General features: G+C 46.6%; 1 protein-coding gene across 7 annotated transcripts in view; it reads right to left on the bottom strand.

Annotated features, from left to right (window-relative positions):
- adam15 (ADAM metallopeptidase domain 15) overlaps positions 1 to 16,499 on the bottom strand; it is a 54,336-nt gene extending 37,837 nt beyond the window's left edge. For all 7 annotated transcript variants that reach the window (XM_056286838.1, XM_056286832.1, XM_056286834.1 and 4 more), the window contains exons 1-2: positions 15,832 to 16,499; positions 9,308 to 9,399 (exon numbers count right to left, since the gene is read on the bottom strand). In XM_056286838.1, the coding sequence (XP_056142813.1) occupies positions 9,308 to 9,399; positions 15,832 to 16,060 (321 nt within the window). In that variant the 5' untranslated portion in view covers positions 16,061 to 16,499. The remainder of the gene's footprint in view (positions 1 to 9,307; positions 9,400 to 15,831) is intronic.
- Positions 16,500 to 21,206: the final 4,707 nt, after the last annotated feature.

Consider the following 21,206-nt stretch of genomic DNA (forward strand, 5'->3'; position numbering starts at 1 on the left):
TTTGGTGGGGGGGGGGGCAATTTACCTGGCGCAGCACACCTGACAGCTGCTTTAATCAATCAATCAATCAATCAATCAGATTTTATTTGTATAGCACTTTTCATACAAACAAATGTAACACAAAGTGCTTCACACAATAAAACAATGAAATCAATAAAATCCCCCCCTCACAAAAAAGAAATAAATAATAGTACAAGCAAATTTTTTAAAAGTACAAGCAAGTTTAAAACTGAGTTAGTAAAATAAATAAAAGTGCCATAAACACTGATTAATTAAAAGTAACAACAGAGCAGAATATATAAAAAATAGCAAAATATATACAACACACACACACACACACACACTATGAATTTAGCTGTAGGCTGTTTTAAAAGTAAGGTTTTTAACCTGCTTTAAAGGTGTCCAGTGTGGGGCCTCTCTCAGGTCCTAAGGCAGGGTGTTCCATCTACTTGGGGCGTAAATAGAAAATGCAGCTTCCCCTGCTCTAGACCTAGCACAAGGGATGGTTAACAGACCACTGCCATCGGACCTGAGAGTTCTTGCTGGTTTATAAGAGTTAACATGTCTTTTATATAGTGTGGTGCAAGGCCATTTAGCGCTTTGTATACAATTAACAGAATTTTAAAATCAATTCTAGTTTTAACGTGGAGCCAATACAGAGATCTAAGAACAGCTATAATGTGCTAATACTTTTTAGTTCTGGTGAGAACACGTGCTGCCGCATTTTCAATTAATTGTAGTTGGTGCACAACTGATTTTTGGGAGGCCGATGAATAGTCCATTGCAGTAGTCTAGTCTACTTGTTATAAAAGCATGGATTATTTTCTCACAGTCTGATATTGATAGAAAGCCCCTTAGTTTTGAAATGTTTTTAAGATGGTAGAAGGCTGATCTTGTGAGATGATTGATGTGGCTCTTAAAATTTAGATCACTGTCCACGATTACACCAAGATTTCTAGCTTCACCTTTGCACTCCAGAGACAGAGAGCCACACAGTCACAGAGTTATTAAGAAGGACAATGTAGCCAATAGATTTTATCAGGGTTCGTAGACGGCAGATGATTGACAGTCAAGGTGAGGCGTGGTGGTGGGTGTGAACATGATTGACAGCCCCGAGAATTGTCCAATCACATTAGATCAAAAAACATTAAAACAATAACAATTCGCTGCCAATAAAAGTGAGCCTGTCTGGGGCACAGTTGAAAATCTGAAGAAACCAATCAGACAGCAGCCTCAGGTCACCTGCTCGTCAAAACTATGAGGGCTTACATAAGGTATCGTTTGGCCGGCACCCCTCACCCAGGAAGTATATGCATTCAGACAGAAATCAACCAAATACCACGTGGAACCAATATTTAATGGCTGCTGACAGGCGCCCACAGACTGCAAAACACTTTTATTTCGTAATTATTTGCATCATAAAACTAAATTATATTTAACAGGCAGTAGATTTTCATCTCTTGATATTTGAAGGGGGGCGGCTCCCCAGCGCCCTGTACTGGCCAGCCACCACTGCATTTGCAACACACAAATTAACTGTTAGGTCTGCGGATATTCCGTATCATAGCAACCAAACCGTCTCAACTGAAAAAACGCTGCGCCGCCAACGTGCTCTTAAGCGCTCCCAGCTGAGCGTTTTCAGAAGAGCACCTGGTGTTCTCAGCCTGGCGTAAACGCTTTGGCGGACACGGCCCCTAAAGTGCTCAGAACATGAAGTCAGTATAAACAAATCACTCACACATGCCGTACACATGAGTCAGCGAGTTCTTCACGACACACCGGAGAGTTTAAACTGACCGGTCAACAACATCTTCCAGACTCTGCTGTTAAACTCTTGTAACCAGCAGGTGGCTTTAAAAACTTTGATTTTAACTACAGATTCTGAAGTCTGTCGTTATGACCTCCACCACTCAGACAGCATGTGTGTGTTTTTCTACAGAACAGAGTTAGCACTGATCCTCGGTCACAGAAAGACATTTGCTCTTCTTTTTATCCAACGTGACTTACAAGAACCTGCAACTGGCAGATAAATGCATCATAGAGAGCTCATAGACAAGAGTGGATGTCATTATCAAGTGCCGTAATGAAACACCATCAGCGATGCAAGTGATAAGATATTCGACATAAAACTTAGTTGGACAACGTCACAAATGAGAAAAAAACAGTGGATTTGTGTAGGTCCGAAAAGGAAACTTTTATGTCTTTCTTGAGTGAAGTAAATGACTCTGAATCTCTGATGGGGAACAGGAGTTCATTCCATTATTTTAGGTCTACGTGAGAGAAAAGTCCGGACCCAGAGCTCAGCCCTTTAGTTGACACAGACAGTAGACTATACATATATCACTACATATAGACAGTGCACTATGGAGTGAACAGGAATGTACATGTTAATATCAGAATCAGAAACCCTAGCCCACCGCAGTGCAACACAAAGACAAAAACACATATCAAAAACTAAAAGAACTACAAGAATACATATCCAAATAACATATACTATATCTAAACTAAACAACAAAAAAAATCACTGTCCAGGAGAACTAACGCCAGCCAGGATGACTGTCCGAACTGCCGGTCTGCATGGGCTAGTAGTTACCTTAGCCTCCCCCACTTCCGCGTCCTGTCAGACCGCTCTCGATGTTTCCTCTTCAGACACAGCTCCGGTCAGGGCTGTGGTCTTGGGCCCACAGGACGCACCAGGCCAAGGTCCCTCAGCCCATCCAACGCTAGCTTGCCCAGCCAGTCACCTTCAAACACACCTCCCCGCACTCCACACAACAACACTAAAAAACACAGTCAAGGCTATGCGAGACCGCCGCCAGACCACCCTCAGTGTTGTCAGAACTGCCGGTCTGCATGGGCACCAGTTAGCTTAGCCTGCTCCGCTTACACATCCTGTTAGACCGCCCTCAGTGTTACCCTCTTTGGGCACAGCTCCAGGCAGGGCCGTGGTCCCTGGGGCCACAGGACGCAACAGACCAAGCTGTCCCAGCCGATCTAGCGCCAGCTCTCCAGCCATCAAACGAAGACAAACTTAGACGCAGACGTGGACAAAGACACTGCATGGACGCTACTGGGTGAGGCCGCTCCAAAGGTGAATTCGCGCCACCATCTGGGATTTATGTGGATGTGTAATATGGGTTTACAGGTAAGACAGTACAGATTATTGAACTGTCCAAATAGACAACAAGGTTTGAACTTTGTGTTCATCAATAGGTAGTGGGGCAAAGACATAAAGAGAGGCGAGACATGTTCACCTCTGCTCAGGTGAAAAAACACAGCATCATGCTGGATTCTTTACAGCGGTTGGATTACACAACACTGGTGAGACCAGAGAGAAGTGTGCTACAGTAGTCTAACAGAGTCGACTAGAACCCAGCAGTTGGTTCTTTTACATGTAGCACAGAACAAAGCGACAGGAAACGGGGGACAAATGCAATGACCAGGTTTCATTGTACATTTGAAGGGACGCTGATTGTTGATGTTCTGAGCTTGATGGATATGTTCCTGTGGACAAAGGATTTAGAAAGCGTGTGTGTGTGTGTGTGTGTGTGTGTGTGTGTGTGTGTGCGTACCAGGTTTCCTATCCTAATGGGGACTAAATGTCCCCATTAACCTTAACCCTTACCCCGACCTTAACCTAATCCTAATTCTAACCTTAACCTAAACCGAAGTCCTAACCCTAAACGAAGACCTGAAACCACCTACCATGTGGGGACATTTTATGGGTCCCCATTAGGGTTAGGACTTCGGTTTAGGTTAAGGTTAGAATTAGGATTAGGTTAAGGTTGGGGTAAGGGTTAAGGTTAGAATTAGGATTAGGTTAAGGTTGGGGTAAGGGTTAAGGTTAAGCATGCAGTTATGATGGTTAAGGTTAGGGTTTGGGGCTAGGGAGTGAATATAGTCAATGAGTCGTCCCCACAAGTATGTGTGTGTGTGTGTGTGTGTGTGTGTGTGTGTGTGTGTGTGTGTGTGTGTGTGTTTCTCTCTCTCCCTCTCTCTCTCTCTCTCTCTCTTTCTCTCACTCTCTGGTGAGATCATGTCTCCACTCCTGCCAGAAACCAGATGATCTCAGAGCTTGAGGAGTACAACGCCCACTCAGCCCAAAGAAAACAAAGAGGAGAGAGAGAGGAGGTGGAGGAGGAATGGCAGTGCCAGAGAGTTTTTTTTTCTGGTGTTATGGAGGTGTTCCATTATTCAGCGAGGATGCTCCACAATTAACAGTATGCATAGACACACTGGGCAGGAGAAACAGAGAGAGAGCGAGAGAAAACATTTATGGCTCAACCAACCACCCGATGTATTGACAATAGGCACCTTAGGGATGAAGAAATGGTCCTTGATGAATAACCAGGCTAACAAAATCACTTTGCAACTGGAAGTTACAGCAAGTACTTGACTAAGACTTACAGAAAGCTAGATAAATTCAGAAATATTGCACTGGCTCAGCGCTACAAATGGGAGTGAACACCACACATGCACACTGTATATTATGTTAATAATAAACAGCACCTATGACCATGTCACTTTTAAAATTTTGGGCTTGATGATATTTTAGTCCAAATTTACAGACTTTACATTTTATAAAATTGTAATTTATGAATTGGAAATAGAATCCATCCATCCATTATCCAAACCGCTTATCCTACTCAGGGTCGCGGGGATGCTGGAGCCTATCTCAGCAGTCATTGGGCGGCAGGCGGGGAGACACCCTGGACAGGCCACCAGGCCATCACAGAGCTGACACATTCACACCTAGGGACAATTTAGTATGATCCATTCACCTGACCTACATGTCTTTGGACTGTGGGAGGAAACCGGAGCACCCAGAGGAAACCCACGCAAACACGAGGAGAACATACAAACTCCACACAGAGGTCGACCCGGGATGAACGCCAAGGTTGGACTATCCTGGGGCTCGAACCCAGGACCTCCTTGCTGTGAGGTGACTACGCTAACCACTACGCCACCATGCCGCCCCGTGAAATATTTAACCAGCATATTTTATCAAATCTGGCAAAGCTGTTTCATCATCTTTCAATGTCTCACACAGTAATTCATAAATAAAACCAATTTCAAATCAGGTAGTGAACCTCACCTATGGCTGAGATTCAGACGTAGAACAGGAAAAGGGCGTGTAATTATTTAGCCCAACAACACACACTGTGGTCAAAGAATCAAGAAGAGTATCGCTTGTCAACAGTCACTCCCTATAACTTAAAGAAACTACAGACATTTCCTGGGGGTGCTACAGTCCTCCTAGGGGGCAGCTTTGGCTTCCCTAACGCCCTCCACAGTGCCATCCATGAGAGAGGAGATGAAGAAGGAGAGGGGAGACTTTAAGACGAAGACCGCTAGGAGCTGACTGATCTCCTCCTGCCATCATTATCATGTCTCATCCAGCCTGGATCACACAAACCACACGCCTGATGCTAGCATTTAGCCGTGGCTAATATCAACATGACTTGCAGAAATGGCTCTGTCGTGCTAATGTTAGCGTGTCTTACGTAAACCGCTTTCCGAAGCTAAGGCTAACTTGGCTTGCGCTAACCTGGTCTGTATCAGCTGCTATGTAAGGCTAATATTAGCACGTCAAATGCTATTGCTTTCCAGGGTTAACAAAGCGTCTTTGCTAGCTGTTACCCGTGGCTAATCTTAGCATGTCTTGGGACAGGCAGCGGTTCATTCAAAGGACAAATAAACACAACTTTGTTTTTCCTCCTCTGGATAATAGTCAAGCTGAAAAAATTCGAGTTCAGGTCAAACTGATACACAGCCTGAGAAAATGTTGTATGCCAGAACAACCAACGTTTCAAAAAAGTAATTCTGCCCAGAGAAACTTTTGTCAGGAAAGATCGCAAATAAACCCCTTATTATAATATCGCCCGTCTTTAATGAAACCATCCAAATAAGATATAATATAGACGGTGTGTGTGTGTGTGTATACACGTGTGTGTGTGTATGTGTGTGTGTATATGTGTGTGTGTGTGTGTATAATACACGTGTGTGTGTGTGTGTATGTGTGTGTGTGTGTGCGTGTGTCCAGGCTATCTGCCAGACACAGAGCAGCTCCTAAGTCTCTAGCCAACCGACATCCTAGAGGCTATTCATAGAAGGAGAGATCGAGAGAGAGTCCCAATGTCAACCTGGATCATCCCTGAAAAAGCACAGCAGCACTGAGCAGCTCTGCTAATATGGCTTCATGTTCATATTCTTTTTTATTCTCTTTTATTTCATTCTTTTATCATTACCTTCTTTTTATCTGTGCACGTTCACTTCACGTGAAGCGCATCGGATTGCATTTTATTTTACAAAATGTGCTATTTCCATACATTTCAATCAACTGAGGTTTGATGAACACCAGCGGCCGTCACGGGGCCGACAAACTGCACTCGATCAAACTTACCCCGTTTACACTTGGTTTTAAAATGCGCTTTTTTGCGATCGGATCACAAGTGGACAGCGCTAAATACAAGTGTAACCGACCACCAAAACGTTTTGTGAACCGGTTACTCAAACCACTTGCCGAGGTGGTCTGGGACGCATTTGACCACATATCTTTTGCAGTGTAAACGCTTCTTTTTTTTTCTCTCCAAATTTCCTCCCCTTTTTCTCCCCATTTGGTATCTGGCCAATCACCCCGCTCTTTTTGAGCCGTCCCGGTCGCTTCTCCACCCCCTCTCTGCTGATCTGGGGGGCTCCCCGACCGACCAGAGTAATGCGTCCCGATGCGTCCCCGACAAGGACGTAACAGGAAAATACGTCATCAATGCAGGATGCGGTGGTTGGTTTGGTGACAGCGCGCCAACTTTCAAAAAAATGGAGTGAGAGGAGAGTGTGCGTGGTTGGAGTACAAGTGAAACGAGATGCCTAACCTCCATTTGGGCAGAAGAATCAATCCTGTCGATCTCAACAGTTGGAATAGTCCGTACACGTATATTAGTGCTTGAAACGTCTTCAAACATTAGCTATTGTTTTCACAGCTTGTCGGCAAATCTGGCGCTTGACTGAAGCCCTTTAACCTTGTAGCAGAAGTGACGTAGACAGTAACGAAATCTGATCACAAGTGGTCAGCAGGACGCATATGGAGACACGTCATTGACACAGGTGTAAACGGCGACGTGTCTCGCTGTCCACTTGTGATCCGATCGCCCAAAACGCATTTTAAAACCAAGTGTAAACAGGGCGTCTGTATCCTTTAAAGCCGAAATAATCATATGTTGACTCAGCTGTATTTTTGGACAGACTACAGCTGGCAGGTGGACATTCACAGTGTGTTTTTAAGCGTGTTTCAGTGCACAGGGATAAGTGTGTTGGTGTGTGGTTGATCTGCTGTGTGTTGGGTTCTCTGGTTTGGTTATAATCGCTCATGTTTAGTGACATTTTGTTCACCTCATCTTCCCAAAATGAGTTGTTTCTTTACCTTTTCTGTCTCTCCTCATATTTAAACTAAAGTAAATCAAAGTAGACTAAACTACAACCCAACTTAGTCAAACTACCGGTACTGTTGTTAGAATAAGGTGGAGTTCATTTATTTTATTTTCATTTTTTGGATTTTTACCCCCTTTTTCTCCCCAATTGTACCCGGCCAATTACCCCACCCTTCTGAGCCGTCCCGGTCTCTGCTCCACCCCCCTGCTGATCCGGGGAGGGCTGCAGACTACCACGTGCCTCCTCCAATACATGTGGCGTTACCAGCTGCTTCTTTTCACCTGACAGTGAGGAGTTTTGCCAGGGGGACGTAGCACATGGGAGGATCACGCTACCCCCCCACCCAACAGGCGCCCCGACCGACCAGAGGAGGTGCTAGTGCAGTGACCAGGACACATACCCACATCCGGCTTCCCACCCAGACACGGCCAATTGTGTCTGTAGAGACGTCCAACCAAGCGGGAGGTAACACGGGGATTCGGACCGGAGATCCCCGTGTTGGTAGGCAATGGAATAGACCGCTACGCCACGCGGATGCCAAGGTGGAGTTCATTTTTATCAGATGAAAACAGATGGTGGACATTGTTCTGGCTGTTTGATATGGGTGGAGGGCTGTGGTTTGTTGAATAGAGAACACACCCACCCACCCACCCACATACACACTTGATGTAAACCCTCCCCACCCTCCTCTCACATTTTGGATAAACAAAATGCGTCTGTCATTACAGTGAGACTGTAGGAAAAGTTCTGAATCATGGCTGAAAGACAAACATTTCTCTGTAACTTTATCATAGCGTTTGTTTTACATCCTGTGACGTGACGGAGAAGTGGAGTTTACAAAGATAATGAATTATCATTCCCCTGCAAAAACCTTTCTCGTGATCACCCAAACTTTCCAGTCCTCGTTTTAATTCCCATGTAACTTATCCAGTCACCCGTTACCTAGTGCTGGGTACAACAAACCAGAAAAAAGGTTGCTCTTAACACTTCGTGGTCTGAAATGGAAATTACGAACTGGTACTACAGTCACACCTCCATCATCCCAGTAAGAGACAGAGACAGACAGAGAGTAAATGAGAGTCCTGGTCTTCAGTCAAATTCACAGAGGAAGGAAGCGGGTGTGTGTTTGACAGTTTTTCACCAGGAATTTCCTGCAAGAGAGCTCTGATCTGAAGAGGTGGGGGACCACGGGGTGCTTTTAGGGGGTTGGACACTTCCTGTGCAGCTGACAGGAGGTCTGAGATCATTTCCTGTAGAATTCCCCATGACTCCACCCACCCAGGAGGAAACACTCATGAGACATTTCACAATGAGGCCAGCATTCTGCTGAGCAAGGGAAAGGTGGGACCAAGTCACATGACCCTGGAGCCATCAGAGGCGACTGCAGCTAAAATCCAGCAAAAATGACTGGTTGATAACATCCCATCCGATAAGAATGGAAGTCAGTCAAGATTAGTGCAGTATTAGTGCCTTGCTTTATCCACTGACCTACACAGGGAACGAAACCTTGAACCCCGACAGGTCAACAGAAGTTCTCACTGATGTCGAAGTCAGGAAACACTGGCCATCAGGATCTGTTAATCACCATCCAACAGTCTCGTAGTCCAACACTTGACCCATTCATTCTACACCTGGTCCTTATCTTAAAATGAAATCCCTTCACCAGCAACCTCCACTGTCTGTGGACGAGTCTGTCTTAATTCTCATTAAATTATTTTCAATAATCCAGCACCAACCATCAAGCGTATGGAAATCAGATTTGTATAGAGTTCTGGTGTGTGTGTGTGTGTGTGTGTGTGTGTGTGTGTGTGTGTGTGTGTGTGTGTGTGTGTGTGTGCTTGTGTGTGCGTGTGTGTGTTCAGATGTGTGTGGCGTTCACCTGTAAGGCTTCGGTCAGGCTTCTCCTGTGACTGCCCACCAAGACAAAGGGCCGGGTCCTCTGCAGAGGCAGGGGCCGCTGTCTCTCTGTTGCTGAGGACACAAACAGAAGGAAGGTTCAGGTGTCTACTGAGACCAGGACAGAAAAAACCATCATGGCTGCCAGTGTCTACTGGTGAGAGGGTCATTTTCAGTGTTATCAACGATTAGGAAATGAAGGCCGGTTCGGCACGTCTCCGTTTAAAACCAACCAATCAGAAACAGCCTTCAAGGTGGAGGTAGTGGACGGGACTCTTACTGGCTTTGTCTGGCAGGGAACCAAACGTGAGCTTTCTGTTCTGCTCTCTAAATCTACTTGGCCGGTAGAACAAATAAAAGGTTCAACACGAGGACAAATGAATTAGCCTTTCAACTAAAGACCGCAGCATTTCTAACTCAGCCGGTCACCATGTTATCCTGCCCCGACACGGACCTGGTCCTGTTAGCATGTCTACGTTCCCTCAACCCTGTTTCATTGAAATTACTTAAACTTAACCCAACCTGCATCCGGGTGGTGTGGCGGTCACGGGGATGTCCAGTTCGAATCCCCGTGTTACCTCCGGCTTGGTCGTGCGTCCCTACAGACACAATTGGCCGTGTCTGCGGGTGGGAAGTTGGATGTGAGCATGTGTCCTGGTCGCTGCACTAGCGCCTCCTCTGGTGGGTCGGGGCGCCTGTTCAAGGGGGAGGGGAACTGGGGGGAATGGTGTGATCCTCCCACACGCTACGTCCCCCTGGTGAAACTTCGCACTGTCAGGTGAAAAGAAGCGGCTGGCGACTCCACATGTATCGGAGGAGGCATGTGGTAGTCTGCAGCCCTCCCCAGATCGGCAGGGGGGGTGGAGCAGTGACCGGGACAGCTCGGGGAGTGGGGTGATTGGCCGGGTACAATTGGGAGAAAAAGGGGGAACCCCCCCCTCCAAAAAAAACCCCTTCTAACCTACCTTAACCTGACTTACCCTCAACCTCTACCTAACCTTAACTGATAGCCAAGCTATTCCATAGCTAACCCACAGGGCTGAGGGAACACAGGGCTGACTCCGACTTATGCTAACTGCTATCCCAGGCTTACAGCCAGACTACAGCGAGGGCCCATGGGGCCCGGCTAACGCTAAGATAAGCAAACCATGCTCTAAATTATGAACCAGGGCTTTCTGGAGGGGTTTGTTTGGGTAAAGCTCAGCTTGTAGATGCAGGAAGTTTCACATTTTCCATAAATTGTTTCAATATGGCAACGAGGGCCGACCGAACTCACGTCTTCAGTCAGTGGATGTCTGATGCTTTCTGTGCCATGTGCAAGTGCACCTTTCATTCACAAACACACACAGACTCTGAAACAAGTATTACAATAATAACAATGACAACAATAATAAGAACAATAATAAATTGAGTTTGTATAGCGCTTCTCTTCTGCAGACAGATCTCGAAGTATACACACACACACAAACACTCAGGTTCACGCAAACACATGTACACAACCACACACACACGCTCCAAAACAAGCATGCACACTTACACATACACTCAGGTACACACAACCACGTACACGCACACACACGCGCACACACACACACACACATACACTCAGATATAAACACACAGAAATGTACAATCTCAAGATAAAATTAATAGAGCAGTACAATAAACCCAAAATCCCTGGCTGGAAAGGTAAGATATATTTTATTACAATATTCTCTCTCTCTCTCTCTCTCTCTCTCAGAACAACACAGGAACTAACAAGCCCCCCCCCCCAACAGAAAGCCTGCGTTTCCAGTCAGACACGGTTATCCAGAGTCCCACGCAGAACAGCGGTGGAATTAGACTCAGATTCTAGAAATATCTATTATAAGAATAATAATAATAATAATAATAGTAATGTAAAGGCTATCAGTTCAGACTACTTTTTAAATTTCAGGTGAACCTCAAACTTTGAGGTTGAACTTGATTTACTGTAGTTTAACATCGCCGCTCTGTGCTTTACTGGACTCTGGAGCAGTGTTCGGATTACAGTGGGATGTCTGGTGGGGGCCCCCCAAAAAATGTTAATGGACGGACATGTCACACATTGAAGAGGCTCGTCAGCATAAAAATAACATATAGCACATATGCCATTATTGTGATAATAATAATTTTAATAATGATAATAATAATAGAAAAAAGGTTGCAGCTTCTTATGAATGTAATAGAACAGAACTTTATTAGCCATTTCACACAAGGTAATTAGATTTTATCTTTTCGCATATCTCTCCTAGATTCACACACACATAGACGCCCTACACACATGAGTATTACATCAGAACATTACCTAAACCATAGGGCCTGACCTCAGAATCAAAGATTTTAGTAAAGCAGGAGTTATCAAACTCTCGGACAGAGACAGAACTCAGGCATCGCTTTACCGACACGCCGCTCACACCGATATCAGCTTTATCTGTTGTGTTCACCGCATTTCCTTTGTTTTTTCAAAAGGTTTTTTTTTAACTGGTGTAGACGCATGAAAAAAAGTTCATTTATCAATATTAATAGCCCCCCCTACCCCCCGGTCTTTTATTTTTGCTTCCTCTAGGGGTGCGACGGACTTCCGGGCCCTATTGTAATTCGAACCCTGCTCCGGAGTTGAACTGTGACTGTATAAACTCACACCGTCACTTCTCACTCCGTCTGCAGACACACATCTGAATGTGTCTGATGTGCACAACTGCGTACCCAGGCCTGACAGAACACCTCCACCCAACCCAACCCGAGGACGAGAGCCATGGAAAATATCCCATTATGACGCTCATGAGAAACGATACATGACGTCAGTATATATCAAGATATCTGCTTACATATGTAAGAAATGCCATGTTTAACAACCCAACTGTGATCATAGCACTGAACTGCTTGGTACTGGAAAACATAACACCAAACCAAGACTAGCTTCCAAATATCCCCGTAAACATTTTACATCTCATTTTGTGAAAAATTTTAGGTAATATATTCTTATTGACAGATGTCTCAAAAAATGTAATGAAAGAATAGGAACCTTCTGAAAAAGTCATTTGTTGGGGGAGGGGGGGGGGTTCTGGGTACATTTGTGTCGTTGGCGATCATTTAAAGGAGAAACTACAGAATGCTAATTCACGTTAATTGACCTTGAAAGGGGGCGGCACGGTGGTTCAGTGGTTAGCGCGGTCGGCCTCACAGCAAGAAGGTCCCGAGTTCGAATCCCAGGGTAGTCCCACCTTGGGGGTCGTCCCGGGTCGTCCTCTGTGTGGAGTTTGCATGTTCTCCCCGTGTCTGCGTGGGTTTCCTGCGGGCGCCCCGGTTTCCTCCCACGGTCCAAAGACATGTAGGTCAGGTGAATCGGCCATACTAAATTGTCCCTAGGTGTGAATGTGTGTGTCGGCCCTGTGATGGCCTGGCGGCCTGTCCAGGGTGTCTCCCCACCTGCCGCCCAATGAATGCTGGGATGGGCTCCAGCAGCCCGCGACCCCAATTGGGATAAGCGGCTTGGATAATGGACGGATGGATATTCTTATTGTCATTAATGTAGACAACAAAATTGTGTATCATTATATTACAATATCTGGAACGCCCCCCCGGACCACCTGGGGCTCCCCAGACTGGCCTTCCTTAAAACAGGCCTTCTCATTTAACCATGTAGTCGTTTTGTCGTCATGTTTTCATTGTTTAAATGCACTGTCAAGCACTTTGAGATTGTCTTTGACAATGAAAGGTGCTATACATCCCTCCATCCATCCCTCCATCCATCCCTCCATTATCCAAACCGCTTATCCTGCTCTCAAGGTCGCAGGAATGCCGGAGCCTATCCCGGCAGTCATTGGGGAGCATGCGGGGGAGACACCCTGGACATGCGGGGGAGACACCCTCTCAAAATACAGTGCTCCTGTGAGACCCAAAGTTAAAAAGAAGTCAGCTGGTGGCAGGGCCTTTCCCCATCGGGCCCCATAACCTGCCTGCTGCCATCATACAATCAGTCTGAGTCCTTTAAATCCAAACTTAAAACAAATATTTATTGCCTAAGCCTATAATTAGATGCCTTTAATTTGAGTGCTTCACAACCTGTACTACATGGCGGGTTGGTTTCTGTCTCAATGAATTTACCAACCACTGTTCTGCCGACGAGATTATAGAGTATAGATTGATTATTGCAAAGTTTTCTCTTCTCTCATGTCTTTTCTCTCTCTGAATGATGTCTTCTCTGTTCTGTGCGAATGGCGTGATGTGAGTCTCCCTTGTGTGCATGTGCAGTCTGTCCTCCTCCCAGGTCTCCATGGTGATGGGGGTCGCTGCCTAGACACTGCTTGGCATCCCCCTCGTCACATTTTCTTTTTATATTTCTTATAAATCCATGTAATTTTGTTATCCTGTTTTAATGTTATATCCTTCTCTAACTAAGATGTGTGACTAGCCCCCCCCCACACACCCATGGTGATGCTGGTCATGTGGCTGGGGTTCTGGGCTGTTCTGGTGGCGTCTGCACATTGCTTGGCATCCTCCTCATCATATTCTTCATATATTTTATAATTCTTATCCTCTTTCAGGGTTGTATTCTGCAAATGGTGCAAACACAACATCCATTGCACGTTGTTCATCTTGAGAGATCCCTCCTCTGTTGCTCTCCCTGAGGTTTCTTATTTTTTCTCCCCGTTAAAAGTTTTTTTTTTTAGGGAGTTGTTCCTTATCTGATGCGAGGGTCTAAGGACAGGATGTTGTGTTGCTGTAAAGCCCCTTGAGGCAAATTTTTAATTTGTGATATTGGGCTATACAAATAAAATTGACTTGACTTGGCAGGCCACCAGGCCATCACAGGGTCCCCACACACACACACACACACACACACACACACACACACACACACACACACACACACACACACACACCTAGGGACAATTTAGTACGGCCAGTTCACCTGGCCTACATGTCTTTGGACTGTGGGAGGAAACCCACACAGACACGGGGAGAACAACACCCAGGACGACCCCCAAGGTTGGAGTACCCTGGGGCTCGAACCCAGCACCTTCTCGCTGTGAGGCGACAGCGCTAACCACCGTGCCGCCCAGGTGCTATACAAGTAAAATGTATTATTATTATTGTTGTTATTATCATCATATCTTAATTTTATTCCAATACAATACCATTGTAGGATGACAAACCATAATACTGAACTATTATCTAGTCCTAGACAGAGTTACTTTATTCTTCCGTCATTTCCTTGATTCAGTAAGAAACCCCTGACTGCCACCACGGGGCTCCGAATATGTCACTAGCAGAGGACTGTTATTGTACTGGTCAGCTCCCAATGACCAACAGTAGAAGACTGCAATTCTACTGATCAGCTCCCAGTGACCCACAGTCGAAAGCTGTAATTGTACTGGTCAGCTCCTAGTGACCAACAGTAGAGGACTGTGATTGTACTGGTCAGCTCCCAGTGACCAACGTTCGAAGGCTGCAATTGTACTAGTCAGCTCCCAGTGACCAACAGTAGAAGACTGATTGTACTGGTCAGCTCCCAGTGACCAACAGTAGAAGACTGTGATTGTACTGGTCAGCTCCTAGTGACCAACAGTAGAAGACTGTGATTGTACTGGTCAGCTCCCAATGACCAACAATAGAAGACTGTGATTGTACTGGTCAGCTCCCAGTGACCAACAGTAGAGGACTGTGATTGTACTGGTCAGCTCCCAGTGACCAACAGTAGAGGACTGTGATTGTACTGGTCAGCTCCCAGTGACCAACAGTAGAGGACTGTGATTGTACTGGTCAGCTCCCAGTGACCAACAGTAGAGGACTGTGATTGTACTGGTCAGCTCCTAGTGACCAACAGTCGAAAGCTGCAATTGTACTGGTCAGCTCCCAGTGACCACCACTGGCCAGCTCCCAGTGACCACCACTGGCCAGCTCCCAGTGACCACCAACAGTGGACTTTCACACTGATTGGAGGCGTACTTGTACTCTGAATCCACTATTACTTCTGACGTCCATGTTGGTGATCTAGCTGTCTCTTGTTCACCTGCACCAAATACACCTGTCATGACATGAACTCTCGTCTATATGATAAAGCAGTGGCTCGGGAGGTAGAGCAGGTCGCCCGGTAACTGGAGGGCTGCTGGTTCGACGCTCGGCTCCTCCTGGCAAAAATGACGAGGTCGTTCCTGAGCGAGACGCCGGACTCCTGCCCGCTCCGGGTGAGCGGGATGTTAGCCCGCATGGCGGGGGCACATGGCGTGTGCGCGGGTGAGGCATCAGCGGTACAGCGCTATAAATACGTCCCCTCTGCGGGGTGACAGGGTGAACTGCTGACTCTGATGTGTTTCTGGGTAGCAAAAAAAGGTGTCCGCTTAATTAAACAACTTTAACTGTAAATGGACCGGGCAGGGAAGGGGTTTGCAGAAACGGGAATCCAGACTGAAGAGAGAAATGAAACTTAACAGATCCTCCCGACACAGAAACGACCCAACTCAAAAAGTAAAGGAAACTTACGCGGCTGCAGGTTCGAAGACATCTCTGCTGCCGTCCCGTTTGACTCCCCCCGTTCTCCTTCCTCCGGTATCAGTGCGGCGGAGTCCCGGTCCGCTCCGGAACCGTCCGGTACACGGAGCGCTTTGGACTCGACGGAACAAAACTGAACAGAGATCAGGATTAAAAACGGCACCGTGGCACGGCACGGGGACATGGTCCCGAGATGACGGAGCCGGCAGCGGGCGGACATGTCTTTTGTTTGTTTGTTTGTTTACTTCGTTTGTTTTCCTTCCTTGTTTCGTGGTTTATTTGTAAACATCCCGGAGTCCCGCGCTGCCGGCGACACAACCGGCAACAGGTTGTCCCACCGCCGGTCAGATACGGGGAAATCTGGACCCTTCCATGACGTTCCGGATCCGGTTCAGATCCACAGCCGGTTCGGTTCACATGCTTGAAAGGTAGACGTGGTTCCGAACGACAAATTATCATTCATCCGGACTCAAGACTCGGACCGGACCTGTACCTCTGCCTGGGCTCAAAGCGCAGCTACGCCGGACCGCTCGAACCGGAACCAAACACCTGTCCACCGGTCAGCAAACGGAACCCGGTCCTCGATGACGGACCTGTCTCATCGTCCCCAGCCTGCCAGCGTCGCCGGACCGCGTGTGTCTGCGCCTGTGAGAGGCTCGCCGTTCAGCCCGCAGCGGCGCACTCGAGGCGGGGCTTCCTTTTCAAGTTTAACCGCTTCCTGTCCGCGCTGCTCCGGGATGTGGACGTGGTGTCCAACGTGAGGCACGCGGTCCGGACGCAGCCACGCGTCGGTACATTTGGGGATCAAGTGGAAGTGTCGCAATTTGATTTGACTCATAATTCCTTCATTAGAGGGTAACGCGTCGTGGGACTGTGGAAATATTAAGAACAAATATGACCACTAAAACGGAATTTAAACATGTTTTAATTCTTGAATAAAGTTTATCACCCCTTTTAAGGCTAATATATCATGAAGGTATCCACGGATCCTTCTAGATGAACTTCATACAGGCAAATGTAAACTACTAATAAAACACGTTAGCCCCTAGCTAACGGGTCTGAACCTTTAGCCGAGCGGTTAGTGGTGTCGCCTTGTGGTGCAGTACACCCCGTATCGAATCCCGCACCGGGCAAAAAAATAACCGGTTACACAAATTTCTATCAAAGAAGGAAAATTATTTGGATTTCGGTTTCATGAGATTTTATTACTGTGTATGAAGGTTTGGCTGCTGGTTCAGGACCAGAAAGTCACAAATTTGAAATAATGAACACGGCGGAGCAGAAATTGTGAAAGCATTAAAGGCATTGAGGAGTATGGAGGACAATAATATGAAGCACACATCCGCTGCAGCAAAGCAGCTGGACCCCAGATAGCAAAGAATCTTTGGCTCAAATATGGCCCACATCTGCAGTTCACATTTGGCCTTGAATGATGGCGTTGACTCAGGGTGACTGTGGCTGCCTCAACTCAGCCACAGGCCCACATCTGGCCCACACAGTATTTGCTGTAACCCAAGTCAAACCCGGTTCATGCATTTGGGCCATGTCTGGCCCACACAACAGTGCCGTAACTGAGCCGTAAGTACCAAAAGTGCCCCAGATTAGGCCCAAACGTGTCTGCTGTCTGGGACGGTGCTGGTGTTGCACCATCTGTCCCCCGTCAGATTATGTGACCCTGCTTTAAAACATGCTATTTCAGGCTGGATACACTATTTAGGTTTAGATACGGTTAAATTTAACCGTAAAGTTAAGTTTAGGCATTAGGTTGGAGATAGTTCATTTTAAACGTGGGTTTGGTGTGGTTTAATGCAGGGTAAGCAAGCATCCAGGGGGGCTGCTGAAATAGCGCGTTTAAAGGGCAGGGTCACCTAATCTGACAGGTCGCAGATTTTGGTATCGAATCTGTTCTTATAGAAATGGCCTTCCTGGACATCTATGGCTAACTGTGTCCTCATTTCGAACCCTCTTAAAATGCGTTTAAAATGTCTTTTGCCAGACTGCCCTTTTTTAGGGGGGGGGGGGCTTTTCCCGTTTTTCCTCCCCAATCGACTCTGTGCATAACTGTAGTCCACTGTCTTCTGGTTTCTGCTGCAGCGGTCATACCAGTTTCCTGTTTGTTGGCGCGTGCTGTTGACAATAGCATATTTTTCGCGATGCCTGCAAGATTTACCGTGGGTAAATGTCAACGACATGCACAGAATTGTGACAAACCTTCAGCTGCACCTACCAGCAAACGGGGGGAAATTTTCAAGTTGTACATTTACGTCCACAATTCCGTCCGTCCGCTCGTCCTCATAACTGTGGACATAACTTGAACTTGAAACTTTTCACCCGTCACCAGTCTGTCTGTAGGGCAAGAGTAGCTGGCTGCTGAATGAATGGCGGAGGTAACACGGGGATTGGAACCGGCGATCCCTGCGTTGCTAGGCAACAGAATAGACCGTTACGTTACCCGGATGGCCTCAGATTCAACGCTCTTCTTCTGGGCACTTTATTTTCTTTTCATTCTACTCTTTTATCTGTTCTCATTCTACTTTTTATAATCAAGATGTTGAATTTTTGGCTTGGAAAATCCCTTTTTAGTCACTTTAAAAGTACGACATGACTATGGTTTGGTATTTTGATGGAATAAATGATGTAGAACTTTGTTACAGGTGGATGAGAGACAAGTGCTCAGACGTTTGGTTGAATTTTATTCAGCCCAAGGTGAAACATTCGATTTGAAAACGTGAAGTTAGTCTCAAACTGAGATGTCCTGGATCGTTTTCTGACGGGAGAGTAAAACTCCTTCCTGAGTTTTATCAAAGTTATCAGCATCATGAAGACTTTAACCACGTTCATTTGTCCGAGCAAACTTTAGTGTTTCAGTTTGTAAAACAAGCTGTCGCGGTGTTTCAGAAGCACGACAGAAGGTTTGACATGAAGCAAGTTATCAGAGCAGAGAAGAAGAAAGACGTTTTAGGAGTTCACGTGAAAGAAACCAAACCAACACCGTTCCCATTGTCAGCCGGACACAGACACTTCCGCCTGACTCACCACACGTTTGTTTGGGACTGTATTTGTTATATTAATCATAAAACACATGGAGGCCCAGATAGCAAAATTGCTGTTGCCCGGACCCGTCCTACATCCGACACTTTCATCCGCACATGGAATGATGGCACTTGGGCGGTCCGCTCCTGTTTGCCAGATCTGGGCCTGAACCAAGCCATGGCAATGCCGCATGCGCCACATTTTTGCCAAAGGTGGCCCATATTTGTTTTGTGATATTTGGGCCATATTCAGCATTTACCACACGGGCCACTTCAGGGTCACATCCAGATTACATGTTGCCGAGAGCACCGCATCTTTGCCAAAAAAAAAGGCCCACATTTGATTTGGCATATTTGGGCCATATTTGCCACTTATTACACATGTGGGCCACTTCAGGCTCGCATCCATTTTGTCAGGGCCAGAAGAAGGCCATCGGCGCCGCACCATTGCCTGAAGTGGCCCACATCCGGATGCTATCTGGGGGGTGGATGGACGTGTTGTGTTAACAAAGCCAAATGTAAAACACCCTCATATAAAATGTCTGTATGGTCCATCAGCGGTTTGCATCACCTGACGGATCGGATTGAACCACGGCACGAGCCTCTCTCAGCATGTGCGGGATTAATTGTTATGTAACTAACTTCCTGATACATATCTTAATCCAATCTGGTAATGTGATTGTATACTATGGCATATGTCATGCACAGCTAATACACACACACACACACACACACACACACACACACACACACACACACACACACACACATACAAAAGGGATTCGGCTGATCTCAGAGCCGCAGCTTAATGTTCACATAAGATAAACATCATCACAATGCAACTTTACACCCCCCCACACACACACACACACACTAACCATCAGCAGGCATCTTGCTGTGTGTTTAATTGAGGTGATTTGAGGTATAATTTATTTAGATGACCTTGCTTGATTTGGTTTTGGTCCGGTTCCACTTTGGTTAGTTAAATCTAGTTACAACAGGATTACATTTTTCTTGGTGCAGAGGAAGGTGTGTGCTGTCACCATGACAACCTATCCTCACATCACCATGACAACTGTTAGAAAGCCTACATAGTTGTGTGATAAGTTTGCCTGCCCACTGCCTTATAGGTTTAGTTTGCTTCGTTGTGATAGTGATTTACTCCGTCCCCTGTAAGGGACCTCACGGAGCTGTTAGTTACAGACTGGCCCTGAACGCACTGGCTGCCGTGTTACGATCCGGTGACGTGACGTCTAGTGAAGTTTTCCTACGTGTTGTTGACGTTGAGACGGCGATGTTTTTCCTCTCTTGTTTTCGCTACCCACCTATGCAACCTCTGTTTATTGCCGTGTGTAAATGCTCAAATATATGTGCTCATATTCATAACTGCAAACCAGATATTAGCGCGATTACTCGGTAACCGCACAGATCTCTGCCGGTAATTTCACCAGTTTATACGCCTCGTGGGGGGGGGGGCAGTATGCTAGCGGCCAATTTGTTGCTGATAAATGTGATTAATAATAACAGTCCTTATCGGCATATGATTATGTTCTGACAGCGTTCCCTTGTTTGGATCACTGTTACAGACCACAGCCTAAATTAACGCAGCCTAACTGGGAAAGTCTGTTTCCGTGTTCTCTAATCGGGACACACATCTGTACCTTGAGCCAAGTCTAACCACCAGATTCCCTGGAGACCCCATCTCCGTTTTAACAACCCTTCCTCACATTGTATCTGTCAATCATTTATCCCCCCCCCTTTTTTTTCCCCAATTGTACCCGGCCAATTAACCCACTCTCCGAGCCGTCCCGGTCGCTGCTCCTCCACCCCCTGTGCCGATCCGGGGAGAGCTGCCGACTACCACATGCCTCCTCCGATACATGTGAAGTCACCAGCCGCTTCTTTTCACCCGACAGTGAGGAGTTTCACCAGGGGGGCATAGGCGTAGCGCCTGGGAGGCTCACGCTATTCCCCCCAGTCCACCCTCCCCCCCGAACAGACGCCCCAACTGACCAGAGGAGGCGCCGGTGCAGCGATCAGGACACATACCCACATCTGGCTTCCCACCCGCAGACACGGCCAATTGTGTCTGTAGGGACGCCAGACCAAGCCGGAGGTAACACGGGGATTCGAACCGGAGATCCCCGTGTTGGTTGGCAACAAAGTAGACAACCACGCCACCCGGACGCCTCAGTCGTTTGTTGACTGAAGTTAATTCATACATTGGGTTGGACTTTGAGAAAACTTGAATCTCTACAAAGTTCATTATTGATTATCACAGTGGAAAAAATGAAAAAAGTCATTAACTACAGTTCAGTCATAAGGAAGTGTGTT

This window comes from Lampris incognitus, chromosome 9 (assembly GCF_029633865.1).
Source record: "Lampris incognitus isolate fLamInc1 chromosome 9, fLamInc1.hap2, whole genome shotgun sequence".
NCBI lineage: Eukaryota > Metazoa > Chordata > Actinopteri > Lampriformes > Lampridae > Lampris > Lampris incognitus.